At 47.2% G+C, this 25491-nt stretch overlaps 1 protein-coding gene across 2 annotated transcripts in view; it reads right to left on the reverse strand.

Annotated features, from left to right (window-relative positions):
- Window positions 1-703: 703 nt before the first annotated feature.
- BUB1 (BUB1 mitotic checkpoint serine/threonine kinase) overlaps window positions 704-25491 on the reverse strand; it is a 64938-nt gene continuing 40150 nt past the window's right edge. For both annotated transcript variants that reach the window (XM_050951179.1, XM_050951180.1), the window contains 12 exons: window positions 24545-24635; window positions 24049-24130; window positions 22991-23171; window positions 21355-21442; window positions 19025-19263; window positions 8305-8445; window positions 7116-7231; window positions 3367-3528; window positions 2971-3128; window positions 2712-2889; window positions 1938-2044; window positions 704-1180 (listed from right to left, as the gene is read on the reverse strand). In XM_050951179.1, coding sequence (XP_050807136.1) covers window positions 985-1180; window positions 1938-2044; window positions 2712-2889; window positions 2971-3128; window positions 3367-3528; window positions 7116-7231; window positions 8305-8445; window positions 19025-19263; window positions 21355-21442; window positions 22991-23171; window positions 24049-24130; window positions 24545-24635 — 1739 coding nt within the window. In that variant the 3' untranslated portion in view covers window positions 704-984. The remainder of the gene's footprint in view (window positions 1181-1937; window positions 2045-2711; window positions 2890-2970; window positions 3129-3366; window positions 3529-7115; window positions 7232-8304; window positions 8446-19024; window positions 19264-21354; window positions 21443-22990; window positions 23172-24048; window positions 24131-24544; window positions 24636-25491) is intronic.

A 25491-nucleotide genomic window follows, 5' to 3' on the forward strand; every position in this document is an offset into this window, starting at 1 on the left:
CTTCTACAAAAGGACACAGCATTTAATTACATCGCCAAACATGATGGAAGTACAGTTCTTTTTTTGTTCCTAAAGTGGCAATCGTGACACCTAATGTCTCTGCCTTCAGGCAGCAGCTACCAGATAAAGAATCCTGGCATCTTCACAGGCACAATTACAATTCCTGTGCAGAGAGCTGGTCCAGAATTCTAATCAGTTCTGGTGGTCTGAACAGAAGCCTTAACTTCACATGACGATAGACGTTAATCTATACTGGATAAATTCCTGCAATTGTCAGAGATGATATTAAATTCAGTTTTTATGTTGCACTCCACATTTTTTCAGGTCAGATTTGCTCTCTTTAAAAAAAAAAAAGGCCTATTTAAAGCTATTTGAATGGACATTACAGCCTTGTCAGACACTCTAAAAGGGATTCCAAATAGGAAACATTTTGTTTCAGGTCAAAGTAGTTCTCTGGCCTATGTTATGGAGGTCAGTCGATGATCACCATGGTCACTTCTGGCCATGGAATCTATGAATTGGTTGGGCCTTTCCTCCATTTGTCCATAATGAACCTAACTGGCCATGATGACTGGTCTCAAAGCAGCCACTACCTTCCATCAGTTTATCAGTTCATCTTTATGCATCATATACCCAACATGATGTAACTATTATGGACAATACCTTGTGATAGAAAAAAAATCATCGTTTTTGAAAGCAAAGGAGGTTTTATTACTGCTGCATGAGATCTCCAGCTGGTCTCCCACATTGAAGTTCGCCAAAGCAACTTTAAACATTCAAGTTAAAATTTCCTAAAATGTCATATAGCTTGTGTAGATTAGTCTCTCTGTGACAGCAGAGGCAAATATTCAAATTGTCAAGTACAAAGTTCACTCAAAGATCAGTAGCAAACCAAGTGTATTTTGAAAAGACATGACATTTAAAAAGTATATGTAGAAAGCTTCTCCCCATATTCAGAGAAACTGAAGTCTTCAAGTTCAAGGGTTATTTTCGTGAACGTTTGTTTTCTATGAGCAACACCACAAGCCGATTGCGGAGGAACTTTATTTCCTTAGCATATGACTTTTGGAACAAGTCTCTTAGCTTTTTGCGTAAAGCTCCCAAAGATGGAAGGTGATGGCAGTCTGGTATGTTCAGGAGGCTGCAGAAGAACTCATTCCACAATTCTGCATTAGGAATCCTAGAAGACAAAAACAAGGACTTCATTACAGTGTCAGCATATGAAGACAGTTCTCAATATATTTAGTTTCAGTTGACCTGCTCAGTACACTTACTCCAGTTACAGCAAACCAGTGAGTTACCTACACTTAGAGAAACCCATTGTAAGAGGAAGAAACAAGTGTATTTTCTAGTCATTCAGTGGCAACAAGTACAACGGCCCTGTTATGGTACTTGACTATATAGTTGAATTTCTTTCTAGCCCCGCTCTCCCCTACAGAGTGTATTGCCTTCTTAAACAGGCCAATGTTTTCATCCCCCCAGGAACTTCCAACCCAGGGCATTTGTGGACCTTACTCCTTAGACCAGGTAATGCAATTTAACTAAGCAACAAGTTACAAAGGAGCCAGTCAAACTTGCTGACTAGTGTACTGTCATGGGTTAAGTCTATTTGTTGTAAATTTTCCTTAACTTCTTGGAATCTGGCACGTCCACTGCTGAAAAAGCAGTTTGTGCCAGAAAGGCTTCCTGCATCAAGTACAATGCCTCCTCAAGCACCATGTGTGCGTATGAACTTGCCACATTTCAGCCTGGAATCATGGGTTTTAAATCATCAGGAGGATAAATAAGACACTTTAAATGCTAATTCTATGTTAGCAGCTTCCCCAGAACTGGGTGCAGAAGATAAACCTCTCTAGCCATCTAAAATGAGTAGTTTTAGCTGCATTTTATAAAAAGGTTCCCTTGAGTAGCTCCCCTTAAGATTCAGTGAGACCAACCTTCTGAAGACTCCCTCAGTTTTCCAGATCCCTTCTTCATTTCTCACCCTCATGTAGGTGCCAAAGAGCATGCAGTATATTGTTCCAGCAATTCCAAAGTAATCAGTCTAAAAAGAAAGATGTGTCTATTGTGAAGAAGTTCAGATTAATGATTTAGCATTATTACTTAAAAGGTGCTCTGAAAACTCATGCTGCTCAAGTATTTTGTGGAACATATTTTCTTGCTACCTTATGATTTCACCTGGACAAGTCATCTGAGCAGAAGTTGCAGGATCAGGCCTTTATGTAACAGTTGTGATCTTAGTTATCAGCAGAAGTTACAGCAGATAGAAATGCAAACCTGTTTTGCTACATCTGTGCAGAATCCTGCCTATCAAGTTTAAGTGCTGGGCTCATATCAAATGGCCAGAATTTAATCACCTTGGCCCAGATCCACAAAGAGATTTAGGCATTGCAACATTGAGCATCATGGCACCTAACATTTCGGCACCTAGAGAGGGGGGGAAAAACCCTCAAACAAACCCAGAATCCAATATAAACATTACAATCCACGAAGCCTGAGTTTAGACACAAGGCATCCTGACACCTACAATGCGGTGGAAGTCTGCATGCTTAGAGGCAGAAACTTAGAGCTGAGTGAGTTCAGGCACCAATAGGGTTTGGCAGGGGTTTTGTGGATTGCAGGGAGCTTAAAACTGGGATGTAGTGGATTTGTAGTACCTTTGTAGATTGGGGCCCAAATTCTCAGATTATTACATCTATGTAATCTAATACCTGGTAGTTCCATGGTTTCTGTGTCAGCATTTCAATACACTGAAATCCAGATGTCTCACACTTTCCTGTAAACGCAGTTCCTTCAGGAAAGAGTTTCAGGTCGATACATTGACCCAAGTCAATGACTGTCAGACCATGAGAGAGACTGTCTATGTCACAGGTGTCATTATCCAAAAGCCTGCAGTAAATGATCGCCACATAATTATTAAAACCACAATACAAAAGGATAGTAGTTTTGGTGCTAAAGGGAAATACTTGCCTTTCTCCAAGTATGAAGTTATCAGGTTTAATGTCACCATGAATGATCCCACAGTTGTGGAGCTCTTCCACCATGTATAGAATTTTTACAGCAAAATAGATTACTAGTGCTTGAGGCATCACTTTTTCAGGAAGCTTTTTGTAAATATTTATGGTATTCTGTAAACAAAGATATGGGGATGAGAAGAGAGACAGAATGTCAACCACACCGAAAGATAGCTTTACATAATATACATTGTAGCTCCATATTTGCAAAACAGCGTAGTGGAAAATAAACCTACAACACGTGTTTTTGTAAAGCAAAGAGGAACAATGGATTACTATGCATTGTAATGTATTTTAATTCCTAAAAGGTTACAAATATATCTCTTCAGACCACAAGTCTTAGTGCACCTACCAGTAAAGTTCCATAGTTGTATAGTTCACCAACTAATATACTTCCATTTTGGAAGAAATGAGCAGAATAAAACTGGATGTAGAGATGTCGCACACTTGGTTTAAGCCTCTCCACCAGCTGAGATGCTATATAGAACTCCCAAGGGTTTGCAGGCTTCTGCACCTGTAACCAAACACTCCATATTAAACCTATTGGATTATATCACCATTTATCTAGTAAATTGAAGGAAGATGGGAAAATCTTCCCATATAATTACAGTGACCTGAGTGCTTGGGCATTTTTCTTATCTAGATAATAAATTATAGAACCATTAGAAGAAATAGGTACTCACCTTGTGCAGTAATGATGGTTCTTCCAGATGTGTGTCCCTATGGGTGCTCCATCGTAAGTGTGTCTGCATCCCTGCACTGCTAACTGGAGAACTTTGGTAGCTGCGTCTGTTCAGCCTGCACATACGCTGCTTCCCCCCTATGCCTCTGTGCTCTGTCACAAGGCTAACAAGCGTTGTATAATAATAATAAATAATAATAATAATAATTGGAGATATACCAATCTCCTAGAATTGGAAGGGACCTTGAAAGGTCATCGAGTCCAGCCCCCTGCCTTCACTAGCAGGACCAATTTTTGCCCCAGATCCCTAAGCGGCCCCTCAAGGATTGAACTCACAAACCTGGGTTTAGCAGGCCAATGCTCAAACCCCTGAGCTATCCCTCCCCTCTGAGGACGGTTGTGTGGGCGAACCTTCGTCAGTTACTTCTCTAGTTAACAGTTGACAAGAACTCCAAAGTACGGGAGAAAAGGGTTGGTCATGGAGCACCCATAGGGACACATCTCAAAGAACCATTGTTACTGCACAACGTGAGTAACTTCTTCTTCATAAGTGTCCCAATGGATGCTTCACTGTAGGTGACTCCCGAGCAGTACCCCGCACCGGAGGCTTGGGCTTTGAAGTCAGATATATTATGGATGATAGAACCATGGTGCTGAATCTGGTGTTTGCAGCACAGTCCCCCAGTTTGGCATAGTGTTCAGCAAAAGTGTGCGCGGATGCCCAGGTAGCTACTCTGCAGATTTTGGATACAGATACACTTGGAAAAGGTGATGGACAAGGGGACCAATCTTGTAGAGTGTGTGTAGCTTGTGGATGGGGGTGCTAAATTGCAAATGTGGCAACAGAGTTTGATACAGTTTGAGACCCATTTGATGAGTCTATGAGCTGAAATTGCCATGCCTTTAGATCAGTGGTCCCCAACATGGCGCCCGCGGGGGTATCTCAATGTTCCCACGTCCTGGACCCCAGGAGAGAACCAGTCGAAATGCCACCGAATTTCAGCAGCATTTCGGCTGGGACGCCTCTTGATGACGACACTTGTCACCAACAAGTGACGTCATCAAGAGGTGTCGCTCCCAAATTTGGCGGGGATGCGTCTCGATGACGTCGCTTGTCGAGGGCAAGCGGTGTCATCGAGAGGCATCGCCGCTGAAATGCCACCTAAATTTGGCGACATTTTGGCAGGTGCTCCACTGCCACAGTGGTCCTTCGTCTGGCGCCCGCCAGACGAAAAGGTTGGGGACCACTGCTTTAGACCTATCCACAATGGAGAGGAAGAGTCTTGGAGATTTTCTAAAAACTTTTGTCCTGTCCAAATAGAAGGCCAAGGCCCTCCTTACATCGAGTAGATGGCGGATGGCTTCCCTATTATCCTGATGGGGTTTGGAATAAAAGGCTGGAAGGTGAAAAAGTTGGATCACATGAAATGCAGAAATCACTTTGAGGGTGAATTTCAGATGAGGTTTGAGTGTGACTTTATCAGGGAAGAATGCTCTGAAATGGGAGAATGCGCCATCAGAGCCGCTATCTCCCCTATCCTTCTTGCCAAGGTGATGGAGATCAGGAACGCAGTCTCCATGAAAAGGTGAATTAAAGAACAAGTGGCCATGGGATCAAATGGAAGTCTAGTCAGTCCTTTTCACACAAGATTGAGATCCCATTGTGGGGTAGGAAGTCTGGGTTAGGGAAAGAGGTTTGTCATGCCTTTGAGAAACCTCTTCGTAGTTGAATGGGAAAAAAACTGAATACCCTTGCTGTTAAGTGTACTTAGGATATACTCTGTCATCCCCAGACAGGGGCCCGAAGAAAAGAACAAAATCTAAAATAAAGGGTTGGAGAGGGTGGGGGGTGTTAATAAGTAATTTCTTTATCCCTTTCTTTTTTTTGTTAAAGGGAAGCACCAAAAGATAGCTAAAAACTAACAATTCTAAAGAAGTTCACAATCCACTAATGGATAGCTAAAGCTCCATCTCTAGCCAGAGGCGGTTGGGAAGGAACTGAGGAGGGTTCATGTGCACAGCACTGGATCGCCTTGTGGCAGAGCATGAGGGCTTGCAGCACATGCGTGGGGCAAAGGGACGCTGCTACTGAAGTTCTCTGATTAGCAGCGCAGGGACGCAGACACACCTACAGTGTAGCACCTATAGGAATGCTACTCAAAGAAGAATGTTTGTTTAGGCTAATTCACTACTTCCACCTTGCTGAGATTTAATATTATGGGTATCTCTCATTTAATGCCCTGCGATGGCAGGGCCTTGGTGCACCTTAGTCCTTCTGTTCTCTGCCCAGTGGCCTTGGTGGCCTGTGATATACTGTACGTCAGACTAGGCGATCTCAAACTTTTCGGTCTTCAACTGTATGACTGATCTTGAAAAAGTGCTCCAACCATTCAGCTCACAGCAATATGATTGCCCATGTGGTTAGAAGCTCTTATTTCTATATAGATTGTCTTTTATTTAAAATAAGACAAAAATTGGTATTTAAACTACTGTATGCAGTACACATCTTGCTTAAAGTGACAATTTACAACAAATAGCCATAGAGGAGGCTAGTACAACACTGGAAACCCAATTGCCACTTCGCATTAAGAACTAGGACCAAGGAATCTATGTACTGAAACCACTAAGGTTAAAAAAAAATCACATTTAAAAACTTGGTTTTCTCATTCTCTGAAATAGAGGGTGCAGAGAAGAGCCAAACAAAAATCTATATACATATATATTCAAGGGCTGGAATGAATGCCTTACAGTGAATTATGTAAAAAGATCGAGAGCTGACTTGATTAGCACCTAAGTATATTCAGAGGGAAAAAATACCAGGTATGGGAGGGCTCTTTAACTTCGTGGTGAAAGGCATAACAAGAACCAATGGCTGGAAACTGAAGCCAGACAAAGTCCATTTAGAGCAGTTGTTCTCAACCTTTGCAGACTACTGTACCCCTTTCAGGAGTCAGATTTGTCTTGTGTAGCCCCCAAGTTTCAACTCACTTAAAAACTACTTGCTTAAAAATACAAAAATGTCACAGCAAACTATTACTGAACAATTGCCTACTTTCCATTTTTATCGTATAATTATAAAATTAAGCAATTGGAATATAGATATTGTATTTACATGTCAGTGTATATAAACAAGTCATTTATATGAAATTTCAGTTTGTACTGACTTCACTAGTGTTTTTTATGGAGCCTGTTGTAAAACTAGGCAAATATCTAGATGAGTTGATGTACCCCTAGAAGACCTGTGCATACCCTGAGGGGTACGTGTACCTCTGGTTGAGAACCACTGCCTTAGAGGTTAGGCACTTTAAGAAATCCACTTAAGTTACACATCTCACACTACTGGTTGAATTACTAAGGGACCTCAGCGAAGCCAGCTCTACAAGTTATATGACAAGCTATTCAGAACCAAAGCCACTTACCTTTAATATTACTTTCTGGTTATTTTTAGGGTTATTTGTATCCAGGACAGAAGCCTGATAGACATGAGCAAAAGCCCCTTCTCCAAGTAAGCAATCCACATGGAATGATTTAGGACCTTTGGCAGTTTAGGAAGGAGATGAAAGATACAATAAATTAATGAATTCTATTTACAAAGCTTCCTCTTCAGCAAAGCTTTCTAGACAGAAGGAACTGTCCAAGCGCATTACAGCAGCACTGTATGTTATTGCTTTGGCGTGTTATAAACACCTGTACTGTCATTCTCAGTGCACCCTCATGCTGTATAACAAACAGAACTGCACAACCCTGAAGTGGCCCTGGGGCCAAAAAGTTTGCCACTTCTGTGCTAAGGCAATGAACACTGTGGTTACCCAAGCATTCTTGACAGAGATCATAACAATGAGCAAGATGATAATGAAGTTGACTAGAAACGTCACCAGTTACATTTCAATGATACATGTACAACTTTATAATCAGATTTGTTTTTATCATTTAGATTATTATTGTGATGCATTGAGGCCACAAAGAAATCCAATTTTAAGTTTTGAAATAATACATAGTCAGCAAACTAACAGAAACAAATGCAAATATTTCAAAGTGGACATTTTAACATACTGGTGTCATTGTTTATCTCTGCTTCTTTGGTAACAGCACCATTTGACAGCTCCACATCAGACGTCATCTTAAAGTAGACATAATAAGCTTTCGAATTATGAGCAAGTGTGTAGAGAGGGTATATTATATTGACCAAACTGGTGGTGTCTGCTGCTTGCCTACAACTGTATGTGAGTAGTCAGAGTCTAAAGTATACCCCATTAATGGGAACACTAACATTTAAGTCATGCAGCCATGATGTAATTACTATAACATACAACATCTATGCTTAAACAGGACTATTGTTGTTCCATTTACAAGGCTCAGAATTCCATGTTAAGTACTTTATTGGTTCCCTGTCAGAGACAGAGAGGCAGATAATATCAAAATACAGCAATTTTTAAATGAGTCCACTGTTGAACCCTAAGTTCTTTAATCTTTAAACAATCTGGGAGCCATTTTTGGAAGGTTTTCTGAATAAACGTAAAAGAATCTAAGAATTTATTTTTTTTACTGCCCAGAGTATCTAAAGCAATTTCCAGAGTGGAATCAATATGTCAAAATGGCAGTTCTTACCCAGTGTAAGTTCAGTCTTCAGTTTGATAGTGGGAAGATTGGATTTCCATTCAAAAGTATTGGAGTAGGTACTCAGCGGTTTAGGTAGCCTTGATAGAAGTCTGCGAATTAAGCCCTCGTCCCAAGGGTTTTCAACAATGACTTCATGGAAGGGAGAGAGAATTTGTAGGCTGTATGTAAAATGTGAATAAATAGAGGAACACAAGTCTACAATCTAGAGATAAGCACGAAAAGATGGTTACTCGCCTTTGTAAAAGACGGTTACTCACCCTTGTAACTGTTGTTCTTCAAAATGTGTTGCTCATATCCATTCCAGTTAGGCGTGTGTGCGCCGCATGCACGTTCGTCGGAAGATTTTTACCCTAGAAACACTCGGTGGGTTGGCTGGGTGCCCCCTGGAGTGGCGCCACCATGGCGCCGGATATATACCCCTGCCGACCCAATCGCCCCTCAGTTCCTTCTTGCCGGCTACTCCAACAGTGGGGAACGAGGGCGGGTTTGGAATGGATATGAGCAACACGTCTCGAAGAACAACAGTTACAAAGGTGAGTAACTGTCTTTTCTTCTTCGAGTGATTGCTCATATCCATTCCAGTTAGGTGATTCCAAAGCCTTACCTAGGCGGCGGGGTCGGAGTGAAATGTGGCAGAATGCAAAACTGCTGAGCCAAAGGCTGCATCATCTCTAGACTGTTGAACCAGAGCATAATGCGAAACAAAGGTGTGGACTGAAGACCAGGTAGCTGCGTGACATATTTCCTGGATTGGTACATGAGCCAGGAAGGCAGCAGATGAAGCCTGAGCCCTGGTAGAATGTGCGGTGAGATGGCTCGAGGGAACATGAGCCAAGTCATAACAAGTGCGGATGCATGCTGTCACCCAAGAGGAGATCCTCTGAGAGGAAACAGGTAGGCCCTTCATTCGGTCTGCCACTGCGACGAAGAGTTGGGGCGATTTACGAAAGGGCTTCGTCCGTTCGATATAAAATGCGAGCGCCCTACGGACATGTAGGGAGTGCAATTGTTCCTCTCGTTGCGATGAGTCTGGCTTCGGGAAGAAGACTGGAAGGAAGACGTCCTGATTGATATGGAAGGCCGATACCACTTTAGGGAGGAATGCTGGGTGTGGTCGCAACTGCACCTTGTCCTTGTGAAAGATAGAATACGGTGGGTCCACCATGAGCGCACAAAGCTCGGAGACTCGTCTGGCCGATGTAAGGGCTACGAGGAAAACTGTCTTCCAGGACAGGTATAGCAGCGAGCAGGTTACTAACGGCTCGAATGGTGGAGACATAAGTCTGGTTAAGACCAGGTTGAAGTCCCAGGTAGGGACAGGGCGACGTACTTGGGGGTTTAGGCGCTCCAAGCCCTTGAGGAACCTGGAAACCATAGGGTGTGAAAACACGGAGCGGCCACTCTCCCCTGGGTGGAAGGTAGAAATGGCTGCCAAGTGCACCCTCAATGATGATACCACTAGGCCCTGCTGTTTGAGAGACCAGAGGTAGTCCAGGAGGGTAGGGACCGAGACCTCAGTGGGAGTAACATTTTGCGTTTCGCACTAGCAGGAAAAACGCTTCCACTTGGCCAGATACAAAGACTGAGTAGAAGGTTTCCTGCTATTCAGGAGTATTTGTTGTACTGAGGCAGAGCAGCGTAACTCTGACTGGCTCAAGCATGCAGGAGCCATGCCGTGAGGTGAAGGGACTGCAGGTCTGGGAGGTGAAGTCTGCCGTGGTCCTGAGTTATGAGGTCTGGGAGAAGAGGCAGGGTAATTGGGCTGGTTATCGACAGGTCAAGCAACATGGTGTACCAGTGCTGCCTGGGCCACGCTGGGGCGATCATGATCAAGTGAGCTCCGTCCCTGTGGAGCTTTAGCAGGACCTTGTGAACCAGCGGGAATGGTGGAAAGGCATAAAGCAGTTGGCTCATCCACGGTATCAGGAAAGCGTCCGAGATCGAGCCAGGGAAGAGACCTTGGAAGGAGCAGAACATCTGGCATTTCCTGTTCTCGAGGGAAGCGAAGAGGTCTATGCCGGGAAATCCCCACTTCCGGAAAACAGAATGAATAATGTCTGGACGGATCGACCACTCGTGAGAGCGGAAGGATCTGCTGAGTCGATCCACCAGAATGTTCCGAACCCCTGGGAGAAAGGACGCTATCAGGTCTATCGAGTGGGCTATACAAAAGTCCCAGAGTTGAATGGCTTCCTGACAAAGGGGGGAGGACCGTGTCCCCCCGTTTTTTTATGTAATACATGGCCGTTGTGTTGTTTGTGAACACTGAGACACAACAGCCTTGCAGATGCTGTTGAAACGCCTGGCACGCAAGGCGGACTGCTCTCAACTCTCGGACATTGATGTGCAAGGCCAGCTCCTAAGAGAACCAAAGGCCTTGAGTGCGAAGATGTCCGAGGTGAGCACCCCAGCTGAGAGATGATGCGTCCGTCGTCAGGGCGGATGGAACGGCATTCCTGCACACAGCAGGGAGGGCGTCAACCACCAGTTGAGGGAGCCTAGGAGTCTCGGGGGAACCATGAGGATCCTGTCTATATTGTATCTCCCCGGGTGGTATACCGAGGAGCCAACTTTGAAGGGGACGTAGGCGTAGCCTGGCGTGCTTGGTCACGAACGTGCAGGCAGCCATGTGACCCAGGAGGCCGAGACAAGTTCGAGCCAAAGTGGGATGGGAACTTTTGTAGGTCTTGTATAATGGATATCATTGCGTGAAACTGCGGCTGTGGTAAGCAGGCCCTGGCGAGATTGAAGTCCAGAATGGCCCCAATGAACTCTATTCTTTGTGTGGGAACCAGAGTAGATTTCTCCAGGTTGATCATCAGGCCTAGTTGGATGAATAGATCCTTGACGATGCCCACGTGCCGCGCTACTTGGGTCTCGGAGGCCCCGCAAATGAGCCAATCGTCGAGATACGGGAAGACGTGTATGCGTCGACGACGGAGGGAGGCGGCGACTACGGTCATACACTTTGTGAACACTCTTGGGGCTGTGGAGAGGCCAAATGGAAGGACCATAAATTGGAAATGTTGAGGGTTGACCACAAACCTGAGGTGCCGTCTGTGCAGAGGATAAATGGCAATGTGAAAATACGCGTCCTTCATAACGAGGGCGGCATACCAGTCTCCAGGATCCAAGGATGGGATGATGGTCCCCAGGGATACCATGCAGAACTTCAACTTTATCAAGAACTTGTTGAGTCCCTGCAGGTCTAGAATTGGTCTGAGACCTCCCTTCGCCTTGGGGATTAGGAAATAGCAGGAGTAGAACCCCTTGCCCCTCAAGTCCTCCGGTACCTCCTCTGTAGCTCCCATGGCAAGGAGGGACCGTACCTCCTGCAAGAGGATTTGCTCGTGAGAGGGGTCCCTGAAGAGGGACGAGGGGGGGGGGCGAAATAAACTGAAGGCGGTATCCAAATTCTACCGTGCGTAAGATCCAACGATCTGAAGTTAGTTGGGTTCACGCAGTGAGGAAAAAGGAGAGGCGGTTGCAAAAGGGAGGGAAAGGGTCCTGTTGAATAATTGGTACGTCGCCCTCGGGCGCGCCTTCAAAAGTTTGGTTTAGGTCCCGCGAGTGGTTTGGCGGGGCCCTGATTCTGACCCCCTTGGGGTCCGGACTGACATCTACGATTGCCACGGCCATGCCTCCTGCCGAAGTCCTGCCACCGTCTAGGCGGGGGGTAAGGGCGCTGAGGCTGGGGCCGGAAGGGTCTACGCTGAGTCTGCGGTGTGTGCATCCTGAGCGAACGCATGATCATCCTATTGTCCTTCAGACTTTGCAGCCTAGGGTCAGTCTTTTCCGAAAATAGGCCCTGACCTTCGAAGGGCAAGTCCTGTATTGTATGCTGCAATTCGGGTGGAAGGCCTGACACCTGAAGCCATGATATTCGCCTCATGGCAATTCCTGAAGACAGAGTTCTGGCTGCGGAGTCGGCTGCGTTTAAGGAGGCCTGGAGAGAAGTTCTCGCCACCTTCTTTCCTTCCTCCAAAAGGGCCACAAACTCTTGACACGAGTCTTGGGAGACTAACTCTGTGAATTTCTCAACCGCCGCCCAGGTGTTATAGTTATAGCAGCTAAGCAGGGCTTGTTGATTTGCCACCCTGAGTTGGAGGCCCACCGCAGAGTAGATTTTACACCTCAATAAATGTATGCGCCTAGCCTCCTTCGCTTTTGGGGCAGGGGCTTGCTGGCCATGGCGCTCCCTTTCATTAACCGATTGGACGATGAGGGAGCAGGGTGTACGTACAGGTACTCGTACCCCTTAGAGGGCACCATGTACTTCCTCTCAACTCCCCGAGCCGTGGGCGGAATAGATGCTGGAGACTGCCAGATAGTATCAGCCTTCGCTTGGATCGTCCGAATAAATGGTAAGGCCACCCTTGTGGGAGTGTCAGCCAACAAAATATCTACCACCGGGTCCTCTATCTCCGGAACATCCTCCACCTGGAGGTTCATATTCAGGGCCGCCCGTCTCAGGAGGTCTTGATGTGACCTTAGGTCAATTGGAGGAGGGCCCGAGGAGGATGTCCCCACCACCGCTTCATCTGGAGAGGAGGAAGAGGAATGGCCAGGGACAATCGGGTCCTCCATTGTCTCGGGGACTTGGGTGACGTCCGGCTCTGGTGGGACCTGAGGTTCTGGTGCCTGAATAGGAGCGTCCTCCGTAGCCGCAGGAGGGGGGAGGGGCAGCTGACAGTAGCCTCCAGCACCCGGTGCTCCGACGGTACGGAGCGTGATGGCACTGGAGGTCCACCTTGGGCTTGATGATATGCCCAAGGCGTCCAGAAGGACCACTGATGAGGTCCTTCGTCTTGAGCCTGGGTCTCTTGGAAGACACGGCTGGGGACATTTAAGTCATGGTCCTGTGCATAGGAAGCACTGTCCGCATGGGATGACATAGATGCATGGTGAGATGGCCAAGGAGGAGCTGAAAACCCCTGAGAATGGCCTCCATCCCTGGGTAGTCTGTCTGTATGCTGCAGCAGAGAGCAGTACCGGGCGCTATACTGGTACCGGGAACAAGACCTGGACCTGCGACCGGAATGGTGCTGTGAGGTCGACCAGGACCTCGAAGCCGGGAGCGGCTGCGAGAGATGTGGTGCCGGGAGCGGTGCCGGGAGCTTGATCGGTACTGAGAGTCCCGGGCCGGCGAACAGGGTCCTGAATGGCACCGCGAATGCGGCTGGTACTGAGATGGAGAACAGTACCGTGACTGCGAGCGGCATCGGGATCGGGATTGGCGGTGGGACCGAGAACGCCGGCGGGACCGCAATCGTGATCGGTGCCTCTCAGCGGTGCCGACGGAGGATGGTCTCAGTAGGGCAGGCTTGCCTATGGACTGTATAACCCGCACCGGTGGTGCCGGGGGTTGAGGAAGCGCAGACTCCGTCAGTGCAATCAGTTCCCTTGCTGTAGAGAATGTCTCCGGCGTGGAGGGAATAGTAAGCTCAACCACGGCGCGTGCCGGAGAGCTGTCAGACACCGGATTCGACGGCTCTTGCGGGACTGGAATCGACGGTGCTGAAGTTGTCAGTGCCACGGCAGTTGTCGGTGCCAGGCGGTCTGACTTAGGCGGGTGCTCTGACTGCGGCATGGACACGGAAGCCGCAAGAGTCTTATGTTTTTTTACCAGCGGGGAGAGGGAGCAGTGCCAAGCAGACATCTGGGCTGGCGACGGTTGGTGCCGAAGGGCCTTAGTGGTACCGGGGCGCTCCGGTGCCGAAGATGCACTTCTCCCCGGTGCGGACTGTCCGGCGCTGGATGCCGAGGGTGGAGGAGTAAGAGTTGCCTCCATCAGGAGCTGTCTGAGACGAAAGTCCCACTCCTTTTTGGTCAGCGGCTTGAAGGCCTTGCAAATGTGGCAATTATCTGCGAGGTGGGATTCCCCGAGGCACTTAAGGCAGGAGTTGTGAGGATCTCCTGTAGGCATCGGCTTGTGACAGGCCGAGCACGGCTTGAAACCCGGTGAACCGGGCATAGGCCTCTGCACCGGGTGAGGGGAAGGGTCTAATCTCGGAACCCCTCTTAACTATATACACTAACTATGTTAAAGAAAATAATAAACTAACTGCAAGTATAGAAATTTGAACTATATACACAATGACAACGAGAAAACTACGAGTAGCTAGGGAGGTGGAGATCAGCTAAGCCGCGCTCCACTGTTCCAACGACCGACACGGGCGGTAAGAAGGAACTGAGGGGGGGTTGGGTCGGCAGGGGTATATATCCGGCGCCATGGCGGTGCCACTCTAGGGGGTGCCCAGCCGCCCCACCAAGTGTTGCTAGGGTAAAAATCTTCCGACAAACGTGCACGCGGTGCATGCACACCTAACTGGAATGGATAGGAGCAAGCACTCGAAGAAGAACTATTGTTCTTTGAGATGTGTTGCTCCTACCTATTCCAATTAGGTGTCCGTTGTCAAGGTCATTGAAGGCTGAGGCGGATGGAATGGCATCCCTGCACAGATCAGGGAAGGCGTCAACCACCAGTCAAGGGACCCTAGGATGCCCGGGGGGATCGTGAGGAGCGTATCTATACTGTCTCTGCCTAGGTGGTATACCAAGGAGAGCCAAGTTTGAAGGGGACGGAGACGTAGTCTGGAGTGTTTGGTCACGAACGTGCAGGCAGCCATGTGACCCAGGAGGCCGAGACAAGTGCGAGCCGAAGTTGTCGGGAAGTTTTGTAAGCCTTGTATAATTGATTCCATTGCCTGAAACTGAGGCTCTGGTAAGCAGGCCCTGGCGAGATTGGAGCCCAGAATGGCCCCAATTAACTCTATTCTTTGTGTGGGAACCAGTGTGAATTTCTCTATGTTGATCATCAGGCCTAGTCGCTTGAATAGGTCCTTGATGATGCCCACATGATGGGTGACTTGGGTCTCTGAGGCCCCTCGAATGAGCCAATCGTCAAGATACGGGAAGACATGTATCCGACGATGACGGAGGGAGGCGGCGATTACGGCCATGCATTTTGTGAATACTCGTGCGACTGTAGAGAGGCCAAAAGGAAGGACCGTAAATTGGAAACGTTGATGATTGACCACAAACCGGGAAGTACCGCAATGTGAAAATAAACGTCCTTCATATCGAGGGTGGCATACCAGTCTCCAAGATCCAAGGATGGGATGATGGTCCCCAGGGATACCATGCGGAACTTCAACGTTATCATGAACTTGTTGAGTCCTCGCAGGCCTAGGATAGGTCTGAGACCTCCCTTCGCCTTTGGGATTAGGAAATAGCAGGAATAGAACCCCTTGCCCCTCGAGTCCTTTGGTACCTCCTCTATAGCTCCCATGGCAAGGAGTGTCCGTACCTCTTGCAAAAGGAATTGCTTGTGAGAGGGGTCCCTGAGGGGGGTGGGGCGCGAAATAAACTGGAGGTGGTATCCAAATTCTACCGTGCATAGGACCCAAAGATCTGAAGTTAGTTGGGTCCACACAGGGAGGAAAAGGGAGAGGCAGTTGTAAAAGGGAGGGAAAGGATCCTGGGAAACAACTGGTACGCCATCCTCGAGCATGCCTTCAAAAGTTTGGTTTGGGTCCCGCGGGTGATTTGGAGGGACCCTGATTCTGACCCCCTTGGGGTCCAGACTGCCATCTGCGATTGCCTCGGCCGCGCCTTCTGCCGAAGTCCTGTCGTGGCCTAGGCAGGGGGTAAGGGCGGTGAGGCTGGGGGCGGAAGGATCTGCACAGAATCTGCGGTGTGTGCATCCCGAGCGAGCGCATGATCACCCTATTGTCCTTTAGGCTTTGCAGTCTAGGGTCAGAAAATAGGCTTTGGCCATCGAAGGGCAAGTCCTGTATGGTGTGTTGTAATTCAGGTGGAAGGCCTGACACCTGAAGCCATGATATTTGCCTCATGGCGATTCCTGAAGCCAGAGTCCTGGCTGCGGAGTCGGCTGCGTCCAGCGAGGCCTGGAGAGAAGTTCTCGCCACCTTCTTCCCTTCTTCCAAAAGGGCACTATCTCTTGGCGGGAGTCTTGGGGAACTAACTCCGTGAGTTTTCCAACCGCTGCCCAGGTGTTATAGTTGTACTGGCTAAGCAGGGCTTGCTGGTTTGCCACCCTGAGTTGGAGGCCCCCAGCAGAGTATACTTTGCAGCCCAATAAGTCCATGCACCTAGCTTCTTTTGATTTTGGAGCAGGAGCTTGTTGGCCATGGTGCTCCCTTTTGTTGACTGATTGCACGACAAGGGAGCAGGTAGGAGGGTGCATGTACAGGTACTCGTACCTCTTAGAGGGCACCATGTATTTCCAGTCAACTCCCCTGGCCATGGGCGGAATAAAGGCTGGAGACTGCCAGATGGTATCGGCATTTGCCTGGATCGTATGAATGAATGGCAAGGCCACTCTTTTGGGGGTGTCAGCTGACAAAATATCCACCACAGGGTCCTCTATCTCTGGGACCTCCTCCACCTGAAAATTCATATTCAGGGCCACGCGTCTCAGGAGGTCCTGATATGACCTCAAATCAATTGGAGGAGGGCCCAAGGAGGATGTCCCCACCTCCGCTTCATCTGGAGAGGAGGAAGAGGAAAGGCCAGGGACAAGAGGGTCCTGCATGGGCTCCTGTTCTTGGGCGACATCAGGCTCAGGTGGAACCTGAGAGTCTGTTGCCTGAATGGGAGCTTCCTCCGTACCCGCAGGAGGGGGGCGGCTGACAGTCGCCTCCGGTACCCGGTGTTCCGATGGTACGGAGCGTGATGGCACTGGAGGTGCACCTTGGGCTTGTGATATGCCCAAGGTGTCCAGAATGACCACTGATGAGGTCCTTGTTCTTGGGCCTGGGTCTCCTGGAAGACTCGGCTGGGCACATCTGAGTCATGGTCCTGTGCATAGGAAGCACTGTCCGCGTGAGATGACACAGATGTGAGTCGAGACGGCCACGGGGGAGCTGAAAAACCCTAGGGAGGGTCTCCATCTCTAAACGATATCTCTCTGTGCGGCACCGGAGAGCGGTACTGGGCACCATACCAGTACTGGGAACATGACCGGGACCTGCGACCGGAGCGGTGCTGGGAGGTCGACCGGGATCTCGAAATTTGACGTCTGGAGTGGCTGTGAGAGGCACAGTGCCGGAAGCTAGATCGGTGCAGAGAGTACCGGGCTGGCGAACGGGACGCTGAACGGTGCCGCGAGTGCGACCGGTACTGAGATGGAGAGCGGTGCCGGGACTGCGAGCAGCGTCGGGACCTGGATCGAGAGCGCCGGTGGGACCGCGATTGTGATCAGTGCCTCTCGGCGGTGCCGACAGAGGATGGCCTCAGCAGGGCAGGCTTGCCAATCGATTGTATAACCCGCACCGACGGTGTCGGGGGTTGAGGCAGCACAGACTCCGTCAGCGCAATCAGCTCCCTCGCTGTGGAAAAGGTCTCCGGTGTGGAGGGAACAGTGAGCTCAACCACGGCGTGCACCAGAGAGCTTTCAGGCACCGGATTTGACGGCCCTTGAGGGACCGGAATCGACGGTGCTGAAGCTGACAGTGCCGCGGCAGGTGTCAGTGCCGGGCAGTCCGACTTAGGCAGGTGCTCTGACTGTGGTGCAGGCGGCACGGAAGCAGCTGGAGTCTTATGTTTCTTAACCCATAGGGAGAGGGAACGGTGCCGAGCAGACATCTGTGCCGGCGACGGTCGGTGCCGAGGGGCCTTAGCGGTACCGGTGCGATCCGGTGCCAAAGAAGCACTTCTCCCTGATGCGGACTGTCCGGCGCTTGGTGCCGAGGGCAGAGGAGTAAGAGCTGCCTCCATCAGGAGCTGTTTGAGACGAAAGTCCTGCTCTTTCTTCGTCCTTGGCTTAAAGGCCTTACAGATCCAGCACTTATCCAAGAGATGGCATTCCCCGAGGCACTTAAGACAGGAGTCGTGGGGCCAAGCACGGTTTGAAGCCCGGTGAACCGGGCACGGGCCCCGGTACCAGGTGCGGGGAAGGGGCTAATCCCCAAACCACTCTCAATTATAAACACTAACTATATTATAGAACAAATAAAACTAACTACAACTATAGAAAATATAACTATATACACAAGAATTAGTAAGAGAATTACGAGTAGCTAGGGAAGTGGAGATCAGCTAAGCCGGGCTCCACTGTTCCAACGACCGACATGGGCTGTAAGAAGGAACTGAAGGGCCGTTGGGTCGGCAGGGGTATACATCCGGCGCCATGGCGGCGCCACTCTAGGGAGCGACCCAGCCGACCCACCGAGTGTTGCTAGGGTAAAAATCTTCCGACGAACGTGCATGCGGCACGCGCACACCTAATTGGAATAGATATGAGTAAGCCGTTGAAGAAGAATGACAGATTATCCCTACCATGAACCCTTATGTATGTCTTGGCATTGACGATCCAAGATTTGGCTGAGTGGGTGAAACAGTTTAATAAAAGGAATATAAAAGCTACTGTTACATGAAAACACAGGCATTAATAAAGCCAAACTTTTGGACCTGATCTGACAGAGGAGCTGAGAGAATCCCCAGGTTCCAACAAATTCAGTGGAGTTGAGGGCACTCAGCACCTCACAAGATGCAGGAAATATGCAGCCTTATCCCACCACATGCTGTTGGATCACTACTCATAAGCAACACTTCTTAGAGAAATTGCAAGACATTTCATAGATTCACAGTTGCTTGCTTCAGACCAGCTGCACATTGGAAGGAAAATATACAGCAACCTAAATCCAAGCTTTAACAGAGGAATGATACTGTTGACCCTTAGTACCTGGAGCTTTAACATTCTGGTGTATCCTGTCCTCTGCACATACGAGAATCTGTGGAGTACTGACGGACTCTTTACATGCAGTTAGCACTGTTTCCTCATCTGAATATCCCCTGGCTGCTTGCAAAGTCTCCAACACAGCCTTCTCAGCAGCTAGCTGCTGGTTTAACACTAGAGAAGCAGCTGAAGAGGGTGCATTTCCTGGCAGAGATCCTTGTTCTGGGCGCTGCTCCAAAACTGGGCTACATATTTAAACACAAAAAACATGAAGTTACTTGCCAGTAATGAATTGGCCCTCCCGATGTCCAAAAAATGATAAAAACATGTAAAGCAATAAACCTATGTTTGCATTTGTTTGCCCCAATGTCAATAATGGCATGTATCTGTATTCCTTTAAATTAATGTCACTATATTTTTGTATGTTCTTGAAAAAAATTATGTGAAACAAATCCTCAAGCTTCAGGGCTTGAGTCAACTACTTTAATGCCTAGGGTTCAGGAGAACTTTCCCAATGGGCAGGGCCCCCATGTACTCTAATTCCCTAGCCACAGATTCCATCCCTTGCTGCAGAGCTGTGGTCCAGAATATCTACTTCAATTTAAAACAAACAAGCATCACGTATCCAGATGCAAGGACAACCCCAGACAACGAAGGACAGCATATTCATACTGAAAGAGAAAAAAAGCAAGAGCTTTTGCAAGATGCTCCTCTGCCATCCACAGGGTTCCCCATGTAGCTATTTGGGATAATAGTGTTGTGTGGAAGCCCTAATTAACTGCCCCAAAAGGCTTTAATATACAGTTGAAATTTTGCCTAGTGCTGCCTCATGTCCTTCCAGAATGTGGAGAGTAGCTAAAGTCAAATCTCTGAAAACCCAGGAAATAAAGTTAAGGTACATACATGCTACCTCTGTAATGCAACCTTCCCTGCCTTCTTCGAGCAATGCCCCACCACAACACATACTAGCAAGCACTCAACATTTACAAATAATACAGAACATTGACCTACAGTGCTCCCTTCCCAGTGTCCAGCACTTGCTTTGTCAAGGCAAAACTTTGGTTTATTTCAGGTACAGCAGAGAGGAATGACCTGCACCTGGCCTACACTCAAACACGGAGCATAGCCCAAGCCACTCCCAACTTGCTAAATGGTGCCACCCCTTCACCCTTACCTTGAGAATTCCTGAGACATTGCCTTCACTCACCTCTCACCAACACCTGAAGATCATTACAATATGCCTACAGATTACCAACAATCCCCATTGCAAGACATCCTTCTGCACCTCTGACAACTACAGGACTCCAAGCAAAGACATACTTGACCTTTCAATGGGCTTGCCTGTCCTACAGTACCCTCTGGCCACATATAGCTCTGCAGCGGCCCTGCCTCTGTTTCCCAGCTCCACAAAAGCTTTATTTTTGTCCATTAATACCTCTTCTTCCCAGGGCCTAATTTATTGGCATAAAACACAAAATAATGCTCAGCCCTGGGGCTTGTCTCTTCTCCCCCTTGAGTCTGGTCTCAGGATCTCTTCTTGGCCTTGGCAGGCTACTCTCAGCCCTTCCTGGCTGGAATCTTTTCTACTCCCATGGAGTCTGCTCTCCCAGGCCCTCAGCCTTCTGGTTCTCCAACCCAAACTTTTTCCCATGCTCAAAGGTCTTACAATAAACCTGTGTGACTCCCGCTCACAGCAATTCTAGAATCTTCTCCAGCTGCTTCCTTTAGGACCCCTCCAGCAGTTCCTTAATTAATCCTTTCCGTTACCTCAGATGACCCAGGCTCAGAGACTTGGTGCCCCGAGGTTGGGTTTTTTTTTTTGCAGTGTAGACGTACCTTCAGTTACTCAGATATTTTGCTGAACAAATGCATTTCACTCTTTGGCAGGTCAGTTTGGGTCAGCCCATGTTCCAGTCCCCAACTTTACCCTCATAATTTCTGAAATATTGCTATGCCCAAGGGCAGTGGGTACTGTGCACTAACTTAGATCAATTCCAGGTGGGCAATATTAATTTGAGAAGGATTAGAGTGACAGTTTGAGCCACAGGTGTGCACAAAAAGAAACATTGTGTGCACAGGATTTTGATAACATGATTTTCAGGGAGCTTTATCTCTATAGCCCTAAGCTTAACTAATCCTACCCAGGCCCCTCATGAGGCACAGCAAAATGTTGAGCCAATCTGAGTAAGCATGTGGATTCCAGAGCATGTAGAGAAATGCATCTGTGAGACAGCAGGTCTCCATTAACTATGGAAGAGGTGCCAAATCTGATATCATTCAAGAAGTCTTCACATAGGCATTTGAAATCTCAAACATCTGAACAAGTCACACTCTACCTTAGCTTCTTGGGTTTGGACGCCTCCATATACTGCTCCTCAGAAGAATCCAGAACCATCTTACCCTCATTGTTGTGGACTGCATTTTCTGAAGAAAAGTGCATGACAAGTTTGTCCCACTGCTAAAGAGCAGTTTGTGAACTAGAAGTATTTAGCATAACTCAGCACAAATATTTGCTATGGATTGTGTGATTAGTTAGCAAGAAGTTCATTGGAGATTTTAGCAAATTTTGAGACAGAAGTACTGGAACATATTAACCCATTCAGCAAAACAGTGAAAACTCCCAACCCAATGTTTTTCTCCCCGACTTCAATGAGTTCTGAGCAAAAAGCTGAAATTCAAGTCATTCGTTTACATGACTAACTTTAGCTGTCCAGGATTGATGATTGTGGCCTACGTGCACTAGAAGTCACTGTTAAACATTTCATTTAAAAATGTTGCTGTGGATGGCATTAGAGTCCCAGAATGCTGACTGTACACTGAATCAGAGAAGCTTTTCAAATAGGCACTGAACCCATTTTGAAAAGTGTTCTGCTTCTGCTCTTGCAGTAACAAGTACAAGCCCAAGGGTCTAAGTTTTCTTCATTCCTAAAGTTAAACAGTGAGAGGAACACTTCTTCTCTATTATTTAGCACAGAATGTTAATTGCAAACGTTTTTCAGCACTCGACACAACAGATGTTAGTATCCTGCTGAAAGACAGGTTTCTTGACCCCAAAACAATATCTAAAAGCAGATATTGAGGGAACAAGGAAGCTGCGAAGCTGGCATCTGGACAAGGGTACAAACAGGATTCTTTGGGCAACCTTAGCTGCATTTCCAAATGTCTTTTGTTCAAGTTTAAATGCAACTTTGAATTTCTTGATTTTGGTAACTACAAGCTCTAAATTTTTTATCCTTAAGTTATTGACATGCTCTCACTTATTGTTTGTACAGAGTTCTTGACCCAAAGAACCTTCAATTCAGTTTAAAGACAGAGCAGAGTGGAAAGACATGTGGGGAAGGGGCAATAGCAATACATGCCTGTATTTCCTTTAGAACAACTGTGTGTACAATTAATAGGTACAGCTATGTTTTGCTAATGAGACATACGATCAGTGGCAACAGGCTCACGTCACTGCCTGCCTACCCAGTTAGTCGCCAGTGCTCTGTAAGCACTATGGTAGGAGCAGTTCTTAGGGAGGGATTTGGAAGGCATGGTAGCTTTATGGTTTGAAGGAGGGCATTCCACACAAGAGAAAAGTATGGAAGCAACCATGAAGGTATTCATAGGGGAAACAGACAAGCAAGGAACTTGAGATTTGACTCCTACTTAAGGGAGTTTTCAGGAACCAGTAGTTTGGAAGGGTTTTAGGAACTGCTCATCAGGGAATCCTTGCAGAATGGGAAACTGCTATCTTCTCTCCCCCACCAACTTACAACTCCCAGAGGAGCTTTGATGCTATGTAGGCTCAGGCTCCCTGCCACTCTTTTTCCTGAAATTATTTAGCACCCACATACTGTAATGTTGGGGGTCATGAACTCTAAGTAGCTGCTGAGATATGGGAAGTGATGCTGGCATGGGACCGTAGTAAAGCAGAGGTGAATCAGATGCCATGTTCTCAATTACACATCATTTTATAATGTAACCCTTTACCTTTGTCCTCCATGGCTTGCCACGAATGCGCTGACAGGTAATTAAATGGAGTTGAAGCAAGCTGTGTAGCACGTGCAAAGTCTCTTGTGCTGTTGGGACTGGGCGCCAGTGTTTTGTTATTACAGTGCAGAGCCCACACAGTGGAGTCATCCATCAAGAACTCTGTTGTCCGAGTTCCTTCCTACACAGAAAAATCAAGCAGTGTTCACCGGGGAACTAACAATAAGTCTGTGATACCTGCAGTTCATGCAGGACCTCACAGTGCTTTTCCAGCCAACCGTCATCGATACCCTCAACATGTTGACACAAATGAGAGAACCAGTGTATTCTGGTCCGACCTTCTCCAGGCAGAAATACAGTTTCCACATTGCTAGCAAAAATAAGCCACCATGGTCACCTCTGCATACTTGGACTTTGCCAAATTCCAAAGCTTAACCTATAACCCCAGCCCAGAGGCCAAGGAGCAGGACTATTAAGGCACTACAGCCACCCCAACTACTCTAGTCATGGTAATGCTGAAGCACTGTCTTCCACCTCCCCACTCACACAGATGCACATTATATCCACGTGCAGACCCGTGCTTGGCTCCTGACGACTCAGAGGAGTGAAGCTCAGTTCCTCCAGGGACAAACTTCTCTCCTCGGATTAATTTTGTTGGTCTTGGCCTCCAACTCACATTTCCAGCTATGTGACATTTGGACTGGACAACATTAAATTCCACTAAATGTAACATCTGGGCCACGTGTTACCATAGTTTTCCCATTTCTAAAAACATTTCATTGGGGGAAGCTGTATTTATGGGATGGGAAAGTCACACTCCTGGAAATATACCCCGGGCTTCAAAGTTTTTCAGATTTCCAGTGACTTGCCCATGAAATTTCTAGGAGACAAAAGTTAATATGCCAGGGATTCTTTGTGCAGATACAGATTAGTGATTTTGCAATGCTGGAATAGAATTGCAGATCACTACAGGTTAGCACTAAAGGCAACCATTTCAAGGCCCTCCAATTCCACATTACTCTACTAGGCTAAGCTTTGCTAGAAATAAGCACACTTACTTTTGATTGCTCAGCACATCTGAGTAAGGGATGTTCTCCAAAGGCTCTGGCCTGGGGAAGCTTGTTTTTTTGCTGTGGGAACCTAACAGAAACTGCTGTTTAGAAGTCATTTTAGCAGAACAACCTACACAAAAGTTAAGAGGCCAGAGCTGATATTAGCTTTCTAGAAAATTGGTCTGCAAAAGTCCGAGATTACTTTCTGAGACCATGACAGGTATCTGCTCACACTTATCAGGTAAGCCACACGAGAACCATGATCACAGTAACTATGCTCAAGAAGACATCAGCCATTTCATGGAGAAGCAGCCAAGGCTCTCTCGTGTGGCATTTCCCCAATCTTTGGGGACCTTATTTTCTCTGTACACTTCCTAAATTGAAGATCTAAACTGACTGATAGTGCTGATGCAGTCATGACAGGACTAAGTGGAATGGCACTACTGAACCCACATGATATCCCAGAGACAAGAGATTCAATTTATGACTAGCTTCTCTTTACCTATTGTTTTCTTTTTCATTCTCATCTTCAAAAATGGAAAAAGCAGACACAACAGGGGCAGCATCATTAGCTTTCATGCTTTTACCAGGCTCTAGATGACAAAGAAAGAATTAAGTCAATATTGTTTCAGCTTTACCTAAAAAGCATCATAATAAATGGCCACATCCTCATCCCTACACAATCAGGGAACTGATGGGACTGGAAATGCTAGCTACTCCAGTATAAAGCATGTTCCAGTAGCATATTACATATGCATCCTTTAGGCAGAAGACTATTCTCAGTCCCAGGGTAGGGATAAAGCAAAAGAGGGTCTCTCTCAGTCTGAGACAGCTGTAAGGGACAGACCTGATAGGTTCTAAAGAAGATCCCTGTCTGCCATAAGCTAACAGGGTCAGCAAGGAGTTGAGGTGGGAACAAAGAAAAATGAAAGGAGACATGGTCCTGACACATGGTCCTGCCTCTTCACATCTCAGCCATCTACCAGAAGTGTCCTCAGAGTTTGCACCAGTAGAACGAATCAGTCTAGGCTTTGCTATGCCAGAGACTACAGGGGTTTACTAAGGGAGCTTCTTCCACTCCATAGCCACAAACAGGGGCTTACTGTGCAGAGAACTGTAACCCCACTAGGAATTGAGAGCATGCTGGCTCAGAGGTACAGGTCTGGAGGAAATCAGTCTCCATATCAATCTCAGCTTGCCAATGCATTGTGCTACTGCTAAATTGCCAGGTTACCTGTATAGTTAATGAAGGCTTGCAGTTAGGATACTAATATTTGGCGAAGAACACTATACACATTATAGTCTAGATCTGGTCCTTCCCCGACCCAACACAAAAATGTTAAACTGATTTGCACACAAACTTCAGAGTAATGAGAGGAGGAAGAGTTATGGTAAGGTAGACCTTTCTTCAGGCTGAAATTTTGCAGATCAGTACAAAGTATTAACTAG

Source organism: Gopherus flavomarginatus, chromosome 4 (genome assembly GCF_025201925.1).
Source record: "Gopherus flavomarginatus isolate rGopFla2 chromosome 4, rGopFla2.mat.asm, whole genome shotgun sequence".
NCBI lineage: Eukaryota > Metazoa > Chordata > Testudines > Testudinidae > Gopherus > Gopherus flavomarginatus.